The sequence below is a fragment of the Canis lupus genome, chromosome X (assembly GCF_003254725.2).
Source record: "Canis lupus dingo isolate Sandy chromosome X, ASM325472v2, whole genome shotgun sequence".
Classification (NCBI taxonomy): Eukaryota; Metazoa; Chordata; class Mammalia; order Carnivora; family Canidae; genus Canis; species Canis lupus.
Genome location: NC_064281.1, coordinates 101,634,852 through 101,652,683, shown reverse-complemented (window position 1 = coordinate 101,652,683; position 17,832 = coordinate 101,634,852). Strand labels below are relative to the sequence as shown.

The 17,832-nt window shown below is 49.7% G+C and overlaps 1 protein-coding gene across 6 annotated transcripts in view; it reads right to left on the bottom strand.

Annotated features, from left to right (window-relative positions):
• BCORL1 (BCL6 corepressor like 1) overlaps positions 1–17,832 on the bottom strand; it is a 64,318-nt gene that overhangs the window by 33,063 nt on the left and 13,423 nt on the right. For all 6 annotated transcript variants that reach the window (XM_025431135.3, XM_025431130.3, XM_025431133.3 and 3 more), the window contains 3 exons: positions 11,657–11,786; positions 6,689–6,779; positions 3,134–6,406 (listed from right to left, as the gene is read on the bottom strand). In XM_025431135.3, coding sequence (XP_025286920.3) covers positions 3,134–6,406; positions 6,689–6,779; positions 11,657–11,742 — 3,450 coding nt within the window. In that variant the 5' untranslated portion in view covers positions 11,743–11,786. The remainder of the gene's footprint in view (positions 1–3,133; positions 6,407–6,688; positions 6,780–11,656; positions 11,787–17,832) is intronic.

Below are 17,832 nucleotides of genomic sequence, written 5' to 3'. Positions count from 1 at the left end.
CCATGATTTAGTTCCCAGAACTTTTCTACTGCCCCAAATGGAAACCTCACCCATTTCCCCATCTCCTCTAGCCCTTGGCAACCACGATTCTACTTTCTGTTTCTATCGATTTGCCTATTCTGTACACTTCACATCATCTCATTTAATCTTTTTTTTTTAAAGATTTTATTTATTCATGAGAGACACCGAGAGAGAGGCAGAGACACAGGCAGAGGGAGAAGCAGGCTCCATGCCCCGACATGGGACTCGATCCCAGGTCTTCAGGATCACGCCCTGGGCTGAAGGCAGCATTAAACCACTGAGCCAGGGATCCCTGGGTGGCGCAGCGGTTTGGCGCCTGCCTTTGGCCGAGGGCGCGATCCTGGAGACCCGGGATCGAATCCCACGTCGGGCTCCCGGTGCATGGAGCCTGCTTCTCCCTCTGCCTGTGTCTCTGCCTCTCTCTCTCTCTCTCTCTGTGACTATCATAAATAAAAAATAAATAAATAAATAAATAAATAAATAAATAAATAAACAAACAAACCACTGAGCCACCCAGGGATCCCCATCTCATTTAATCTTGACACAGCCCTGTGAAGAGATGCTATTACTGTCTTGTTGTACAGATGAGAAAACTGAGGGCTAGTGAGATTAAGTCATGTGACTGACAGCACACAGTTAAGAAAAAGTAGGACTGAGATTTGAACTTGGGCACTGCACCTGGCTCTGGAAAGCATACTCCTCACCACAATGTTGTACTGCCCTCCTAAAGATATAGCCTGGGAGGGGCTAGCATGTAGTAACCACTCAATAAACACTTGCCAAATGGTCAGTGAAACAGTTGTGCCTAAGGACAGTAGAAGATAGCTGAAGATGAATGTCAACTTTGGAGCCAATGACCAGCGTCTGAGTTCCAGCTCTGCCATTTAGTAGCTGTGCAACTTTCGGTAGCTTACCCATTCAGTCGGTTTCCTTCATTTTCTTATCTGTAAATTGGGTACAGCACTCACTTCATAGGGTTATTGTAAGGATTAAGTTAGAGGACATCTGTAGAAAGCACTTGGCATGCAGTATATATGCTGTATATATGTGTGTGCACGTGTGCGTGTATAGCATACAGTACTAATGACATGAATTGTTATTCCTATTACCACCAAAGCCAAATCAGTTACTTGAGCAAAGTAACTATGATTATGTCATGACCTATGTTCCTACTTGGCATGTCTCTGCCATAGAGAGGTGGCTGTGAGGTCATTGAGAAAACCCACCCAAACTCTATCCCTGGGGTTCTTAATTTGGAGCCCATGGGCGGGCTTTGTGGAGGGGGAGGGCCCATGAATTCCTTAAAATTACTAGCAAAATTCTGAGGTCATGTTTCTGTGGACAGGGTCTTATGAGCTTCTCAAACACTCTATGATCCAAAAAAGATTAAGAAAAATCTTCTGGGGGATCCCTGGGTGGCTCAGTAGTTTAGTGCCTGCCTTCGGGCCCAGGGCGTGATCCTGGAGTCCTGGGATTAAGTCCCACATTGGGCTCCCTGCAGGGAGCCTGCTTCTCCTTCTGCCTGTGTCTCTGCTTCTCTGTCTCTCTGTCTCTCATGAATAAATAAAAACATCTTAAAAAAAATAAGTGGGACTTTTCACAGCTCCTTCCTTTGGGGAGGGCATCTAAAAAAAAAAGAAAAGAAAAAGCTTCTGCCACAAACCCGAATTCATGGTACTCTGGCTAGAAATCTGTTACTAGTGTATGTCAACATTCAATTTGAAAATGAAAAATCTTAAAAAAAAAAAGAGCATGGCTGCATTCCAATAAAACTTTATAAAAAAATAATAAAATGAAATTTACAATATTGCAACCAGCAGCCCGAAAAAAAAAGCAGAGTGCCTGGGTGGCTCAGTCAGTTAAGCATCTGTCTTCAGCTAAGGTCATGATGTTGGGGTCCTGGTCCAGCCCCACGCCAGGCTCTCTGTTCAGCAGGAAGTCTGCTTCTCTGTGTCCCCCCGCCAGCAAATAAATAAATACATTTAAAAAAAACATTCAATTTAAAGATTTAACATAATTTCAAATTGCTCCATTTTTTTTAAGTTTTTTTATTTACTTAAAATAATCTCTAAATCCAATGCAGGACTCGAACTCATGACCCCGAGATCAAGAGTCACGTGCTCTTCTGACTAAGCTGGCCAGGAGCCCCTAAAACACTCCACGTTTTTGAGAATCTCTTTGGATCACCAGTGGCTTCTGGGCCCCCTCTGGAGCACCAACGGATTCAAGTCAGGTCCTCCTGGTCCACCTTTTTTCCTAGATCCCTGCCACCATTAAGAACCCAGACCCAAAAAAAAAAAAAAAAAGAACCCAGACCCATGGGGCAGCCCGGGTGGCTCAGCAGTTTAGCGCCGCCTTTGGTCCAGGGCGTGATCCTGGAGACCCAGGATCGAGTCCCATGTCGGGCTCCCTGCGGGAAGCCTGCATCTCCCTCTGCCTGTGTCTCTGCCTTTCTCTGTGTGTGTCTCATGAATAAATAAATAAAATCTAAAAAAAAAAAAAAAGAACCCAGACTCAGATGCCCACCTGCCTTGCACACTAAATTCCCCATGGGCCTAAACACAAGGCTTCCACCCCAAGCCCTGGGTGGACAGGAAACTGGCAGATGAGCACAGAAGCCAAATTGGCTTCAGCCCCCACAAAACTCCAAGCATACCCCGAGCAGGTTCCCCCAGTGGTACAGAGAACAACCCTGTCAAAGGCCCCTTGCCTCCCCTTGAGAATCCCCAGTTCTCAAGGCCAGCAGTTATCTCAGAAAAGGAAAAGGAAGAATGGTTATGGGGGAAGGGCCTGTTATTAATTGATTTCCTTCGTCAATCCCTTCTTCCGCTTTCCAACCTCTCATCTGGGACAATGGCTTCCCTGGCCTCAGGGACCAAATCATTTCCCACATCCTACAAATCCAAGCCAGCCCCTCCCTGCTACAATACCATATACGGACAACGTGACTCAAAAAAGGGGACAGCAGGTCATTATTCACGTTACACAAGCCTTCCAATCAGTTCAGTTCACAGAGCTACTCAAGAACACCGCCATGGGGAGGTTGACATCTGCAGGATAAAGCAGACCTCTAGTGTCCTGGCCCTGCCCTCGACCTCTACCCGGTACTCACCTTGGGTCCATGGGAACTCCGGGCTATGACCTTGGCTTGTGGTGGCTGCTCCTCACCATCCTTCTCTTTGCCATACTTCATTTTCTTGGGCGGCAGAGATTCGGTCACCCCATCGGTCACCACTGAGTCTGGCTGCCACTTGTTCTTGCAAGCAAAGATACCTACACTTTCCTGTTTCACTCGAGCCTGCCCGGCCTTATTCCGAACTTCAGCTTGGCCCCTCTGGGGAGCTGCTGGGAGGCCATCGGCCCGGAAGCAGGTGGCTAAATTGAAGACCACATCACCTTCCACCTTTTCCATTTTCACCCGCCCCAGGTCCACCTGGGTTCCAAGCTGTGAAAGCTCTGTGCTGGAGCCCCTCTTGCTGCTCGGGACCACATCCAAGATGAGTTCCTTGGGGCGGTTGTCATGAGGTAGCAAAGGCAGCTCAGGTATCTTGTGCAGGTTCTGGGGGGTAGCCAGGACCAGCTCATGGGACATGTAGGTGGCCAGCACTTGGTTTTTAGGCTTCGTGTCTCCTGCCAGCTTCAGGCCACAAGCCCCCTGGGGACCTTCTATCTTAGGAGTGCTGTCAGGGCAGAGGTGGCTCTCTGACTCCTCGGGCCCCTGATTCACTTTTATGTCCCCACTGCTAGGCTGGACAGACAGCGCCAAGGTCCCTGTCTGAGGGCTGAGGGTCAGGAGAACAGGGTTGACTTGCTCTTCGTAAGGCTTCGCAGCAATCCGGCAGGTTTTGCCCTTGTTGCCAGTGTCCTGCTCTGGAGCAAAGGTGCCCCCAGGCCGTGGCTGCCCCTCAGGAAGTCCATGCACAGCTTCACTGGGGCCAAGTGGGGGCACACCCGAAAACTCAGAAACGACGTTGGTGGGCCTGATGGGAACCCCTTGACTCGGGGTGAGCTGCCCAGCACTGGAAATGCCAATGGAAAGCAGAGACGCCTGGTGGTATGGTGACCAGCCAACAGGCAGGACCTGGGTGCTGGTGGGTTTCCCATTAACTGAACACCGGGGGTAAATATTTGCTGGCCCAGTAGGCTTCCACAGAGAGAGCTCCTTGGTTTGGCACCCCGGCAGCCCAGGGGCAATGCGGGCTGGGGTGTATCGTTTAACTGTGCTTGGCTGTCCCTCAGTCCCAGCCTGGCTGCTCTTCTTGCCACAGGGGGCACCGGTGCTCTTAGGCTCTCCTTGATCGATGATGGAGATGGGCTCCTGCTTGGGAAGATGGCGGGGGTCTCGGTTGAGGCCCAGGTTAGGGTCTTTGTTCAGCAGCAGGGATGCAGGCACTGGGTTGGCCACTCCCACATAGGTGCCAGGAATGGTGCTGATCAGTGCGGTTGAGTTCTTCACCCAGGTGCTTGGGTCCCCATTCCTCACGATCTCAGGAAAGATGACAAAGGGCGAGGAAGTGGAGCCCAGGCATGAGGTGACATTGCTACCGGCAGCCTGGGTTGTGCGCTGTGACCTAGATAAGACCGTGGAGAGGAGGGCCTTGCTGCTGGTGTGCACGGGGGTCAACACAGGCATGGGAGGCGTCTTGCGTTGGTTCGGCAATGGAAGCTTTTGGCGGTTGGACTTGGAGGAGAGGTCGAGGGGCATCTCGCTGCACTCAGGTGGAGAGGCCATCTCTCGCTCCAGCTGTGGAGGTGACTTGAGGGGAGAGAAGGTGACGGAAGTCCCTTCTGTTTGCTGCTCACCACCACCTGGCATCTTGGTGGGGTGCGGTGGGGCCGAGCTCACGCTGGGGGCTGGCAGCAAAGGCTGTGGGGTTGGAAGCACCTTGGCAGAAGCAGTAGAGAGGGAAGTATCTGCCAAAGGCCCCGGGACCCCATCGGGTGCAGGCTGGGTGCTGGTACTGCCGGATGGGGATGCGCAGGGAAGCCTGTTCACCTCCAGAGAGACCAGCTTGGAATCTGAAGTCAGAGGCCGGGCCACAGAAAATGCGTATGGGTAAGATCGTAGCTCTGGGGAGGCCAGCACACCAGGGAGACACCTGTCCTGAAGGTAGGAAGGCAGGACAGGCAGTGTAAGAGTGGAGGAGACCCCCAAGGTGGTCGGCAGTGTGGCCACACTGAGTGGCTGCCCACAGCTCGGAGGCGGGATGTAGACCAGCGGCTGGCTTGGGGTTAGTACTGTCCCTGGCTGAAATGACAGGGGGACTTTTTGCATAGCTGGTGTCTGAGCTGCAGGAAAACACACTCGACTCAAACTAAAGGAGGCTGGGATGGGTGCAGAAGTGGGAATGGCAGTTGGTGTGGCCGCTGGCATGGGCGTGGGGGCCGGAGTAAAGATTGGGGCTGGGGTGGGTGCAGGCACCGGCGCAGGAGCAAAGGCAGGGATGAGGGTGGGGGTAGAGGGTGGGCCGGAAGATGGAGTTGGGGCTGGCATCGGCACTGACGGAGGGGCAGGGGCTGCTGGAGGTGTGGATGCCGGCATGGGAGCCAGAACCGGAGTGGGGACAGGTGCGAGGACCAGGGTTGGGGCTGAAGGGGGCACAGAGGCCTGGATCAGAGCCAAGGGAGGAGCTGAAACAGGCACTGAGAGGGGAGTTGGAGCTGGAGCCGACAGGGGAACAGGACCTGAGGGGGGAGCCGAAGCTGGCACGGGCACCAAGACGGAGGCTGAAACTGAAAGGGGGTTCGAGTCAGAGATGAGCGTGGGCACTGACGGTGGTGCCGGGGCCAGTGCCGGGACCGGTGCTAAGGGAGGGGAAGGGGCCGGAACCGAAGTGGCGACCTGGACGGGAACTAGCCCAGAGTGGGGCACCGGGGTGGGGACAGAAAGGGGAACCTGGAACGGATCTGGAACAGATGGGGGCACCGAAGCCGAACTGGGAGCAGGGGGGCAGATGGGGGCAGGCAGCTGACTGAAGTTAGTGGTAACCAGAGGCAGGCTTCCCTCCACGGGGACTCCAGTTCCCAGAGTTGCCAGAATGAAAGTATTCTTCTCCCCTACGCCATGCCGAGAGTCCAAAGCCTTCACCCCAGCTGCTGAGCAGTCCACCTGCTTGCTCATTTGGGTGCCGAGGGGAGCCCAGGAGCAGTTGGCCCGGCTGTCGCCAGCCTCAGTGCCGTCAGGAGCAGGCAGTTTGAGCCCGTCCCCTGGGCCGCTCAGCGGCACCAACAGGCCCTCAGCCTCCGCCACATTCCCAGCATAGTCCATTTGCGGCTGGGGGTCGTCAGGCTTGTCTTCTGACTTGTGCCCAAGTTTTTCTGCTGCACTGCCATCTGGGTCTGCCCCCCGGGCATTGCTGCCACTTCCAACTGCCGTGAGCTCCACCTGTAACGACAGAGCAGTGTGCCCGTCTTAGCTAGCTCTCTGTGGATGGTGCAAGTGTCCCGAGGCCCAGGAGAGGCGACTGCGGGTCCTCTTTGCAACTCGACCAACCGGGTCTCGGCAGAAGCAAAGAGCAGCTGGCCAATTTCTGTCTCACATACAGCAACTCGGGAAATACCCTGTTCCTTCCTGCCCCCCTTCTTGGGATGGCAGACTGGGCACATCGCCCGGACAGTTCAGCTCCGCCCTTTGGCGGGTGACATGTGGCTCCACGTGGCCCCTTACCTTGGAAAAACTGCTGCTGACACAAAACTCCTGAGATCCAAAGCGCTGGCAGTCACCTGTCGTGGACTCCTCATCAGAAAGAGGTGCTCTTCTAGTATGGAAGACACAACCAGAGAAGGGCCATGAGGCCTAGTCTTTCGGCCACCACCACCTTCGGCAGAATGCCTCCTGCCTGCCTGGGTTCCCATGAAACCTTACTGTCTCACTGCCCTGGGTGACTTGGACGAAAGCATAAGGAATCAGGGGTGGGGAAGCAGGTTGCAAGCCAGAGCCTCCAAACCCAGCTTTGCAAATTCCTGCAAAGGAGCTCAATCTGACTAGACTACCCTTATTGGGCTGTGTATCCTGTTCTCTGGGGCTCTCACCAGAAGTGTGGGGAATAGCCCAGCCCTTTTGCCTTGTCCCCAGAGCTTACCCGTCAAGGTGACCAACCAGGAGTTATGGGGCATGGCCAAAAAGGGATAGGTGAATCACAGAAGATCTCAAAAGGCATATGCAAACCAGTTTTTTCTTAAGTGCAATCTTATTTTAAGTCTATATGGGAAGCTGGCTGCTGGTATTATAAGGGTAATCCTTTTCTAAAACAAATAACCACCTCCATTGTGTGTCATGTTCTAAATCTGAATCATCACCTATTCAGCCGATGGGGTTACCTAGAGCAGATACCCATTTATTAGTGCAATATAATGCTACTGATTCGAGGCCACCAGGTCACTGGGTGCTGAGGAGCATTTCAAGGGCAGGACTTCTTTCCCTCCAGGGTACCACCAAGCTCCAGCCAGTGCCTGACTTCCTACCTTTCTATCCTTTCCTGCATCCCATGTCTGACCAGCTCTTCACTCTCCCTCGGTTCTCCCAGCACACCACCACATTCTTTCCTATCCTAAAGGAAGGCCTTCAAGGCCACATACCCCAAATTCAATGCAGCAGGTTGTAAAGAGAAGGGCTCAAGGACAGAGAGCTGGGTCACAAAGGAGGAAAACCTAACTGAACCCCAAGCTACACAAAAAGTCTTCTCCAGATTTTCAGCAAGAACCTTAGGGGAAAAAACTAAAGACTAGGAGGGTGAAGTTGAAGACAGGACAAACACCCACTAGAAGTTTAGTTTTTTTGGGTATAGCAGAAACCTACCACTGTCTGCCCAAGGGAGGACACTGATGGGGCAAGAGCCCAGGTGAGTGGCTGAGCAGAAGGTCCCAGTATAAGAATAAAGCTCCAGCAGAAGTGCTGTGGTGCAGTTCTGAGAGGGAGAAGCACAGGAATGCTCTGTAGCCCTCTGGGAAGGGGGACTGCCCTGGAGTTTGCCCCTCTTCTTTTCCCTCAGCTCTACAACAGCCCAGGAAGAAGCCAGCATCCACCTCACCAGCCACCCCAGCCTAGGACGGTCAGGGAGCCCACAGCCAACCTCCACAAAAATGGGGAAGGTCCTGCTAACCCCTTCCCTTTCACTGGAAGAGGCCATCACTGATGGATCCAAAATTGTACCTGGGGCAAGAGAAGCAAAAAAAGGCAAGGGAGGTCACCATAGGCCTCTCCCCATCGGTTCAAGGCTTTGGAGGGGGCTAACTGGGGTCGGGGGGAGATCTGTTCCCTTTAAAAGGAAGCTAGGCTGGCAGAAGTGGGAGGGTTCCACTGCTGGCAATGACTGCTGGTGACAAACAGAAATGACTGTAAGGACAGGCAAGGGCTGGAGAAGCAGTCAGGGGTCTTGAGGCAGGGGAGGGGGCAAGGGGCAGGGGGCCCTAAGGGAAAGGGAAAACACACTTGGACATCAGCTCTCGGGAGACCAGAAAAGCGAGGCCTACACTCAGCCTTGGGCCAGGGAGAAGCGCATTCCAATTAGCCTGGCCAGTGATGGTTTGGGGAGGACAGCAGCAAGGGGAAACAAGTGACACCACCTCCCTTCACTAACTCCACCTGACAACTGCAGGGGAAAGATGTTATTTCTTTCCATCCTGTCCTGTCCTGACCATTCAAAGAGGGAGCCAGCTGCATACTCGCCCCCTGCCCTTGCCAGGCCCCCACCCCACATAAAATCACCTTGAACTGAAGGCAGAAACCCCACCCTCAGAGGCAGCCACCTGCCCTCAAAGGCAGACCAGCACAGCCGGCCAGGCCTGGGGACTCTGGAGGTGGCAGCAGCAGTGAAAGCAGCAGTCCTGGCTACTCTAGCCATACCCAAGCCTGAGTGCCAGTCCCCAAGGCTCTGGGAAATCATCATGTGGCCATGTTTCAAATTCTCTGAGGAGAGGGGTATGCAAAGCTAAGCAAACATTAAATTGCTCCATGGAGAGAAGAGCCTGGGACAGGAATAGCTTTTACAGAGGAGGGGTGCACAAAGAGAAGTGGGTCAGCCAGGCAAGGTTAGGAGGGTGCAGGCGGGCAGGGAGGAGGGAGCAAGGGTCAAAGCAGGCTCTGGTCAGGCCTGAAAATCAATCCCTATGTTTCTTCCCAGTAGAGATGACCCCAGGCTATTGCGCTCAAGGCTTTGTTGAACTTAAACCAGAAATGTCCATAACCTATCAGGGTTGTTTTCCTAATTAGGAAGGGCTAGCACCACTGTTAAACCAGACCTTTTCTCATTCCCGTTGGGTCCTGACCTCACCACACACATCATTAGGCTCCTCATATTCCAGCCCCTGCAGACTTTCCCTGCCTGAGTCCCACCACACCCCAAGACCACCTTCATGCCAGCCAGGGTCTTCCCCAAACAAACCATGTGGGAAATACCAACCCTCACCTCAAACTCCTACTCATCCCTCAAGCCCCAGCTCAGATACCACCACCTCTGGAAAGCCTTCTCTTATTCCCCCCAGGAAGCCAGCTGTTCTTGCATCTAGATGCCCACAGGACCTGTACGTGTCGCGCTACAGCACTCGCCATCAGTGCCCCATTACTGCTGCTGGTTTGCTCTTAATAGATGTGTGTCCAATGAAGAAGTGAATGGATACGAGAAAGGAAGCAAGCAAGCAAAGCGAGGAGACAGAGAGTTAGCTGGAGGTCTAATTACAGTCAGCCCCCTAGGGCCCATAGGAAGCCCCTGTCCCTGTTCCTGTAGTCAAATGCCTCTGGTGAAGATGGGCAGGTTTCTCAAACACTTTTAAGAGCTGACCCCCTTGTACAGCCTGATAGCCAAAATTTATAAGTTCTACAAGTTGTAAAGGGCTGAGGAAGATGGTTTTTAAATAAAGTGAGATCACATTTCGGAATGCAGCTCTAGCTCAGCCTAGACTGTAGAGGAAGGCAACAATAAAGGGTAGATGAGATCAGAAGTGACAATGCTTAAAAGGTCATCTTAACTAGTAGGCATATTTGGTAATTTAACATCCCAAGAAAGGTCCATAAAGAGGGAAAAGCAAGTTTGGGGCTCACTTCTGGTTCCTTTTTCAGCAGGGATTTAGAATGGAGAGTGAACCAAGGCAACCTGTACACTGATCTGTTAAAGGCTCTAATCTAGATCTCTGCACCCAAGGCTCAACTGCCTAGAACAAGTGGCCAGTGAATGCTTACGCAAATCAGTACCACCACCCTGTCTTCCCCCAGTCAGCCTCTTGGTAATTATCTAAGGACATACCTCACATGCAAAGGAAAATATCTTTCTTCTGCAGATCTGAGAAGAATTCTGTCTTATTTTCTTTAGTCCTGACTTTTATATTCTAAAATAAAATTCCTTTTAAGTCCATCTCTAACCTGTTCCTCAGTATAGAGAACATTAAACTATTAGGCACTAATGGCTTTAAAAAAAATAAAAAGGTCTATTCTCCTAACCTGAACCTCAGACAAGTACACACTTCTCCTGTGGAGAGCAGAAGAAAAAAGAAGATACGCACAAAGACACACATTCCTTTACCCTTCAAAATTGCCAACATCCCCCATGTGCATACACAGCCATGCACACTTCCGAGATTCACCCAAGGAAACACCGGATTTGAATCCCAGGAAAAGCCATAAATGTTCCGTGTTCTAAGGGATTGATCTGATGCATTTGGATTTAAACAGTCGATGAGGGATGCCTGGGTGGCTCAGTGGTTGAACATCTGCCTTCAGCTCAGGTCATGATCCTGGAGTCCTGGGATCGAGTCTCACATCAGGCTTCCCACATGGAGCCTGCTTCTCCCTCAGCCTGTGTCTCTACCTCTCTCTGTGTCTCTCATGAGTAAATAAATAAAATTCTTTAAAAAAAATAAACAGTCGATGGACTGAAACAACAGCTAAACACCAGCAAGTGTGCCTTTTCTAAAAATGAGAGAGACAATGCAACTATCACACATAGCTCTTGCTTTGGCCAAAGGTCATGAAAGTCAAATATAAAATCTGAAGGCCATTTTGAGTGTCCTTCCTACAGGGCATGATCAGTAAATGGCATAGCTTGGCCAACCAAATATCCTGGTGAACAGAACATTTAAAACACACGCGGATTAGGCAGGCATCACCAACTCTCAATTTCGTATGACAACTATATTAAGCGGTTGGATCTTCCTGAGATACTTCATAAGGATCGTACTGCGAATCGTCATTAGCCTCGTGAGGCAGGAAAGCGCTGATCACCAGAATACCCACTAACAGCTCCCAGTATACAGCTGAATAATAAAACTGCCTTTCTTCCAGGCTTAGATCAAGGACCAAAAATATCTTATGCGTATCCTTGAGCACCGAACATGGATGCAGCAAATAAAAATTGCAATCGCCTGAGCTTCCCCTTACTCTACAGCCTGACAGTCCTTAATGAGTAGACAAATGTTAGTTGGCAAAAGGTCATATGTTGGCCTCCTCACCTTCATCTGAACAGGGACAGCAAGGCAGGGCAAGCCATTCACACGGCCCCAGCTCCATCCCATCCCAGGGGAGTTAGAAACAACCGGAAAGCTCTGCCCCAGGGTCCCTCCCAGGACCTTGCCGCAGCTGGCCCTCTGGTGAGTAGGTACAGCTCACAGGGAGCCAGAACGGCCACCTTCCCAGCCTCCTCACCTCTCCTCGTTGATGCCACACATGCGAATCCGGTCAGAACTGGTCCAGTTGTGCACGCCGCTGTAGAGTGGTGCTGTCGAGATCATGACAGCCACTCACCACCAGATAGGACCTGCTGTGGCCGCTCCCCCTGAGGAAAAAGAACTCCAAAAAATCAAAACTCCTGACAGGGACAGCTGCTTGAACCACCTTTATTGGGGAAACATTGAAATAAAGGCAATAATAGCACCAAAATGGCAAAGCAGTCTCTCCCACAAGCCAGCCTGCTATGGAAAATTAAGGTCCAAATGAGGATGAGGCCACACCAGCTTTCCAGGAATCCATAGGTTTCAGGATGGAGACAAGGGTGCTGTTAATCACCTAGAGCGATTTTTAAAATTATCTTAAAGACAGATATGCTAGAGTGTTCAAGGAAATTCAATCTATTCCAGACAAATGAGATGACAGTATATTTTTCCACACACATTTAGCCTAACCAACTACAATTAGAGGGTTGTTCCCATATATGAACAATGCATTGAAAGACTACTGGGGATCTTTTTCTCGTCAACTCTCTAATCCATGGGTACTGAAGTATTTGAGTGACGTACCAATTTAAGTTCTCCAGAGGAAGCACACACTTTCTTTATAAGTCCTTCAAAAATACTGTTCTGATTTTGACTTGGGAATTCTATAGATCTAACACACATATTTAAGCGGGTTTAAAGCTCCCTCAAAATCAGATGCAATACTCCTTCTACTCTGACCACAAACAAGCAAACAAACAAAAAACAATGTTCCATCACAAACCACACATTTCTGTCCTTGTCCCTATCAGCCTTGTCATCCCTGTGACCTACCACCCCCTTCAGCAGCTAATGTCCAGCTGTCGCTGTTGACAACCACTGCACAGCCAATTCACCTAGAGAAAGACGCATCGGGGAAAAAGAGGTTTACCCAATGAGCTTGTCTTGAGACCCTTTAACTCCCAAGTTAGCTAAAAGTCTTCTTCATCAAAGCTCGACTGAACAGAACCCTACAGTGATCAGAATTTTCTGCTGTTCTCCACTTTCCCAAGAAGTAAATCAGTACAATACAGTCACATCAGGGGTTTGTTTCACTTATTCTCTATATAATTTTCAGAGATTGTCCATGTTCAACATAAGAGCACTTATTCATTCAACATTTATTGAACTCCTACTATGTGCCAGCACTCTCCTAGGCACTGGGGAGTCAACCATTACCCAAAAAGACCCCAAACCCCTGCCTTCATGGAATTTATATTCTAGCGGGATGAGACGGACAATACACATGTTAAATGATTCCTATTATAGGATGTTAGAAGGTGGTGTAACACACACTAAGGGGCATGGCGATGGTGGGGGCGCACAGAATGGGCTATGGTTTTCAGAGGGGGGTAATCAGCGTAGGCCTGGCTGAGGAGACATTTAAGCATCCTAAAGAAAATAAATAAACAAACAAATAAACATCCTGAAGGAAGCGAAGGGGTGAGCCATGTGCATATCTGGGGGAAGAGCATTCCCATAGAGGGAATAATCTATGCAAAGGTCCTAGGGCAGGAGGCTATGTGCCAAGATCAAGAAAGAGCCAGTAGGCCAGATGGCTGGTGCAGAGGCTCCAAGCAAGGGAGGGAGGCAATATGGGGACAGTAGAGCCACAGCCCCCCATTCTCGTCCTTGTCCATATCCTGCTTCCTCTCTCCACAGCATAGGATACTGCTGCCCTTGCCTGTCTTTGTACTTGCCCATCTCTTGGTTTTCCTGACCTGGTGCCTGCTTGCTTCTCCAGGGATTTCTCTCTCTCCTCCCTCCCCAGAACCCTAGCCTGAGTCCTGCTTGTCTCTCCTCACCTCTGCCAGGCCCCATCTCTCCCCTTTGCCTCTTTTTTTCCCTACCTCCATCTCACTTTCTCTCTCTTTCCCTTCCCCTTTTCCTCTCAATTTCTCTTTCTAGTCCCCTCTATTGCTCCTCCTCACCTCCCTCTTCCCCCTATTATTCTCCTAGCCCCCCCTCTTCCTTGCTCCTCCTTTCCCTCTCCCATTTCTCTTGGCACAATTGGCGCACCCCCACCTTCTTCCCCTTCCCACCTTTCTTGCCCATCCTTTCCTCCTTTCTTTCCTCATCCTTGTTTTCCCTCCAGGCTCCCCTCTCTCCTCCCTCTCCTCCTCCTCCTTCCCTTTTTCCTCCCCCTGCGCCTCCTCCCCTCTACTCTTTGTCCCCGCCACAGCCTTCAGTCTCCCTCTCTAGTCTTTCAGTCTCCTTCTGTCTCCTTTGCCCTTTTTCTGCCTCTTTCTGTCTCTCTTAGCTCAGCCTGGCTCTCCCCTACCCCTCCCCTACCCCACCTCTCTCATGAGTGTGTGTGGGGGCAGGTGGGTGTGTGAACCCTGTCCCTCCTTCTCTCCAGCTCCTGAGCTCCCCTAGTTGTAACTCTCCCTTTCCACCCCCCCCCCACCAAAGACTCCCAAATCTGTATCTCTAGCCCTGACCTCTCTCCTTAGACCCAGACCAGAATTTCCAGCTGCCAGCAACTCGCTGTTAATTGGATGTCCACCAAGCCCCTCAAACTCAATGTGTCTCAAACCGAACTCATTATCTGTTCTCATAAACCTGCTCCCCACCCCCCACGCCCAGCATGTTTCCTATCTTAGTTAATGGCACCACTATCCCCCCGCCTGGAAATTTCAGCGGCTTGTCTTCAACTCCATCGCTGCCCACAGCCAATCAGGAGTCGAGCCTTAATAATGCCATCTCCATCCTCTCCTTCTGCCCCTTCTTGCCACCATCCTGATGTAGGCCCTCATCATCTCTCACCCAGAATATTACAATAGCCTCTTAACTGGTCCCTCTGCCTCCAATTTCTTGATTTTACAATCAATTCATCTTCTAAAGCACCAGTTCGATCACGTCACCCCCTCCCTCCTCAAAAGCTTTCAGTAGCTTTCCTGTCTTCAGAATCAAGCCCAAATTTCTTAGCACAGCAACGTGGGCTAAGAAGCCTCCCTGACCTGGCCTCAAACCTCCTCTGGTCTCCTCTTTGGCCACATCCTGCTATTTTCCTGCTGCCTCTGCCGTCCCAGCTCCTGACCCTTCCCTGAATAGATCATCCAGTTTCAGGACTTTGCTGTTTCCTCACTAACCCTGAAATGGCCTCTTCTGCGCCCCTCCTCCTCTGTCACCCCTCAAAGCCTGGCTTAAATGTCATCGTGTCATCTCCCCGGCCCCTGATCGGTTAACTCTTCCCTCTCTGGTTCTCCTCACGGCACTGATTCTTACTCTGCAGTGTGGTTAGCCAGGGGTGTGGCATGTGTCTCCACCAATCAAGCTACTTAAGGTAAGAAATTCTGTCTTTTCTGTCTCTGGTTTCTCTGCAATGTCTTGCAGATAGTAAGTACTCAGTAAATGAGTGTTATGTGGAACTGAATCCTGGATGAGAAATTGAGGTGGTGACCCTGAGAAATTACAAGAAGCAAAATCAACCCCCCCTAAAAGTGTCCACCAGGCTTAGTTACTGTAGACAAGAATGCTGTATTTCCCTGAAAGCACCATGCATTGCCCATAGCTCACCCCTGGCAGCTACGCCATTCCAGCATAGTTCATTGTCTCTGAGCTATTTTGCACCTCTGTAAATTGCAGGTAACTGATGGATATGCAAACTCTGTCTTGTCCCATAGAGTTTGGATTGACTTCCCTCCCCATTGTGGAAAAACCAGTTTTGCCTCCATTTGCAATTCAATTCCTTTACTCCATATAAATTTGTGCTTTTGGACTTTTTCTTTGAACCAGCTCTAACATCTATCTGGTTCCCTTGTTGATTAATGAGTAAAATAAAATCTTCAACGCATGTTCATTTTTATATCTGTACAAGACTCATGGTTTTACCTTTTTCTGACAATTATCCTTAACATTCCTAAGACAGTTATGTGGGTTAACACATAATTTTAGAAAGATTTCAACAAAGGGTAAGACAAATGGATTGACTGTCCCCCCTGTTTCACATCAGTTTACCAGGACCCCATCCCATCACTGAGCCTCCTGGTCAATCAAGTTTTAACTTTTTCTTAGAATATCTTGGAATATCCTAGCTCAACAACAGCTCAGGGGCACCTGGGTGGCTCAGTCAGATAAATGTCCAACTCTTGATCTCAGCGCAAGTCTTAATCTCATGGTTGGTAGTGAGCTTGAGCCCATGTTGGGGCTCCATGCTGGGCATGGAGCCTACTTTAAATAAAAAACCAAAACACAACAACAGTTCAGCCTACTGACTGATATGCCAGGTACTTTTAAAAAATCTTTTTTCCCTATGAAGCATTAGAAGAATCAAGCAATAAAAGGGGTCATACTTGCATAAAATGAATTTTAACACAAAGTATAAGTTTTAGTATCTATCTGAATACCTGTAGGCAGCAGATATAAGTCAGTCACCATTGCTTTTTCACTCTTGGGCTTATTTTTGTTCTATTTAGAGAGGATTGGTAGTTTGTAGGGCCTGGGACAGGAATCAGAGGCAGGCAGGGAATGAATCCTGGCACTTGAAAACAGAACATACAAAATATCTCCACCTAGATAAAGGAGTTTTTAGATCCCCCAAAACCACAATAACAACAACAACAACAAAAGAAAACCAAGCAAAAACCAAAGTAATTACTAGACAAAACCACACATTTTAGCACTACCTGGAGGCACCGTCATTTTCACAAGATCCTAAAGACAGAATATTTCCTTCACCTTGGCTTCCCAATCTTCTGTTAGGAATTTCTTAGGGCAACCTCTCTTCCTATGTAGAGCCCACTGCTGCTATTAACAGTAGCCTTTGCAGAGGAGGGGAGGAGAGGGGTAGAACTCACAGACAAGAGGGCACTGAGCTAAATGGTCTACATAAGAAGACAAGACTAGTCCTCCTGAGTCAGAGAACAAGCAAAGGGAACTTCCAAAGAAGCACTGACTGGTGTCAATGTCCACACAGCACAGGAGGAGTCAAAATGGCTAATGTACACCAATGTTTCCTAAGCCAGAATCACCAAGGTACTTGTTCAAACTAGAGGTTCGTAAGTTTCAGCCCTGGAGATTCTGGTTCAGTAGGCCTAGTGTTTTGTTTCGTCCTTATCATATCCAATCAAATTAGTAACCATTCTACTGTACACTACTTCTCAGGAGAGGTAAGAAAAAAGGAAAAACCCTACAGACATACCACACTTGGTAGATTCTGCTGGTGTACACACTTAGGTACCGACTTGCTTCTGCTCACAGAGCCCGACTGACATGTGGTATGCTTTCTCAATGTCTCTCTTGCTCTTTCCGATGGGAACCATCACATGAAAGGCTGAAGGCAAAGCTCCTAAAAGGAACTTCGAAGAAACCTGGTAATCCCGAGTGGCTCAGGAAGCACAGGCACAAGGATACAAAATACCTCAAAGGACTTTCCCAGATATCACAACCATGTAATTGTTAAGAAATGAACAGCTGCATGGCCCCAGACTCAAATGCTGGTCACTGCCTGGAAGGCAGTGGGACCACTGTGAGCTATCCCCACTTTGGAGGGAAAAACTCAAAAGGCACATCCAACTCACAGTGAGAACAAAGGAGAGCACATGCTCCACCAACCCGACGGGATAAAGCACTGGCTGAAAAAATAAAGACATGCACCGTTTCGATTTAGCAGGCACATGCACACACCTTAAGTAGAGGGACCGACCAAGATCCAAGGGGATGAATCTAGCAAGCCAACAGCAGAAAGTAAGCAGTCAGACATAATTGGCACACCACAAAACAGGGGAAGCCAAAAAGAAAATGGACTAACAGGAGAGCAATAACTTTAAAACGGTGAAAATAGCAGCTAAGCTAAGGGCGAGCAGGTAGTAGAAGACAAACCATAATGAAGCAGAGATCTTTCCCCCAGAAAATCCAAAAGAAAAGAAAAAAACACTAGAAGACAAGGGCAGGTGTGGAAGGCATAAAAGAGAAGCCCACAGAATATAACAACTAAAAGAGAAAAAATGAAATAGGGGAACCTGAGATATTTCACCATCATGGGCCAAACTGAAACACTATGGGGAAGCACTGAACACAGACATTTTAGAAAAGTTTAGATAGAATATGTTATCAAAAGGGGAAGAACATCAAATTATAATCCAAGTCAGGGTTAGGGGAGCTGGTAACAGGAGATGGGCAGCACAAAAA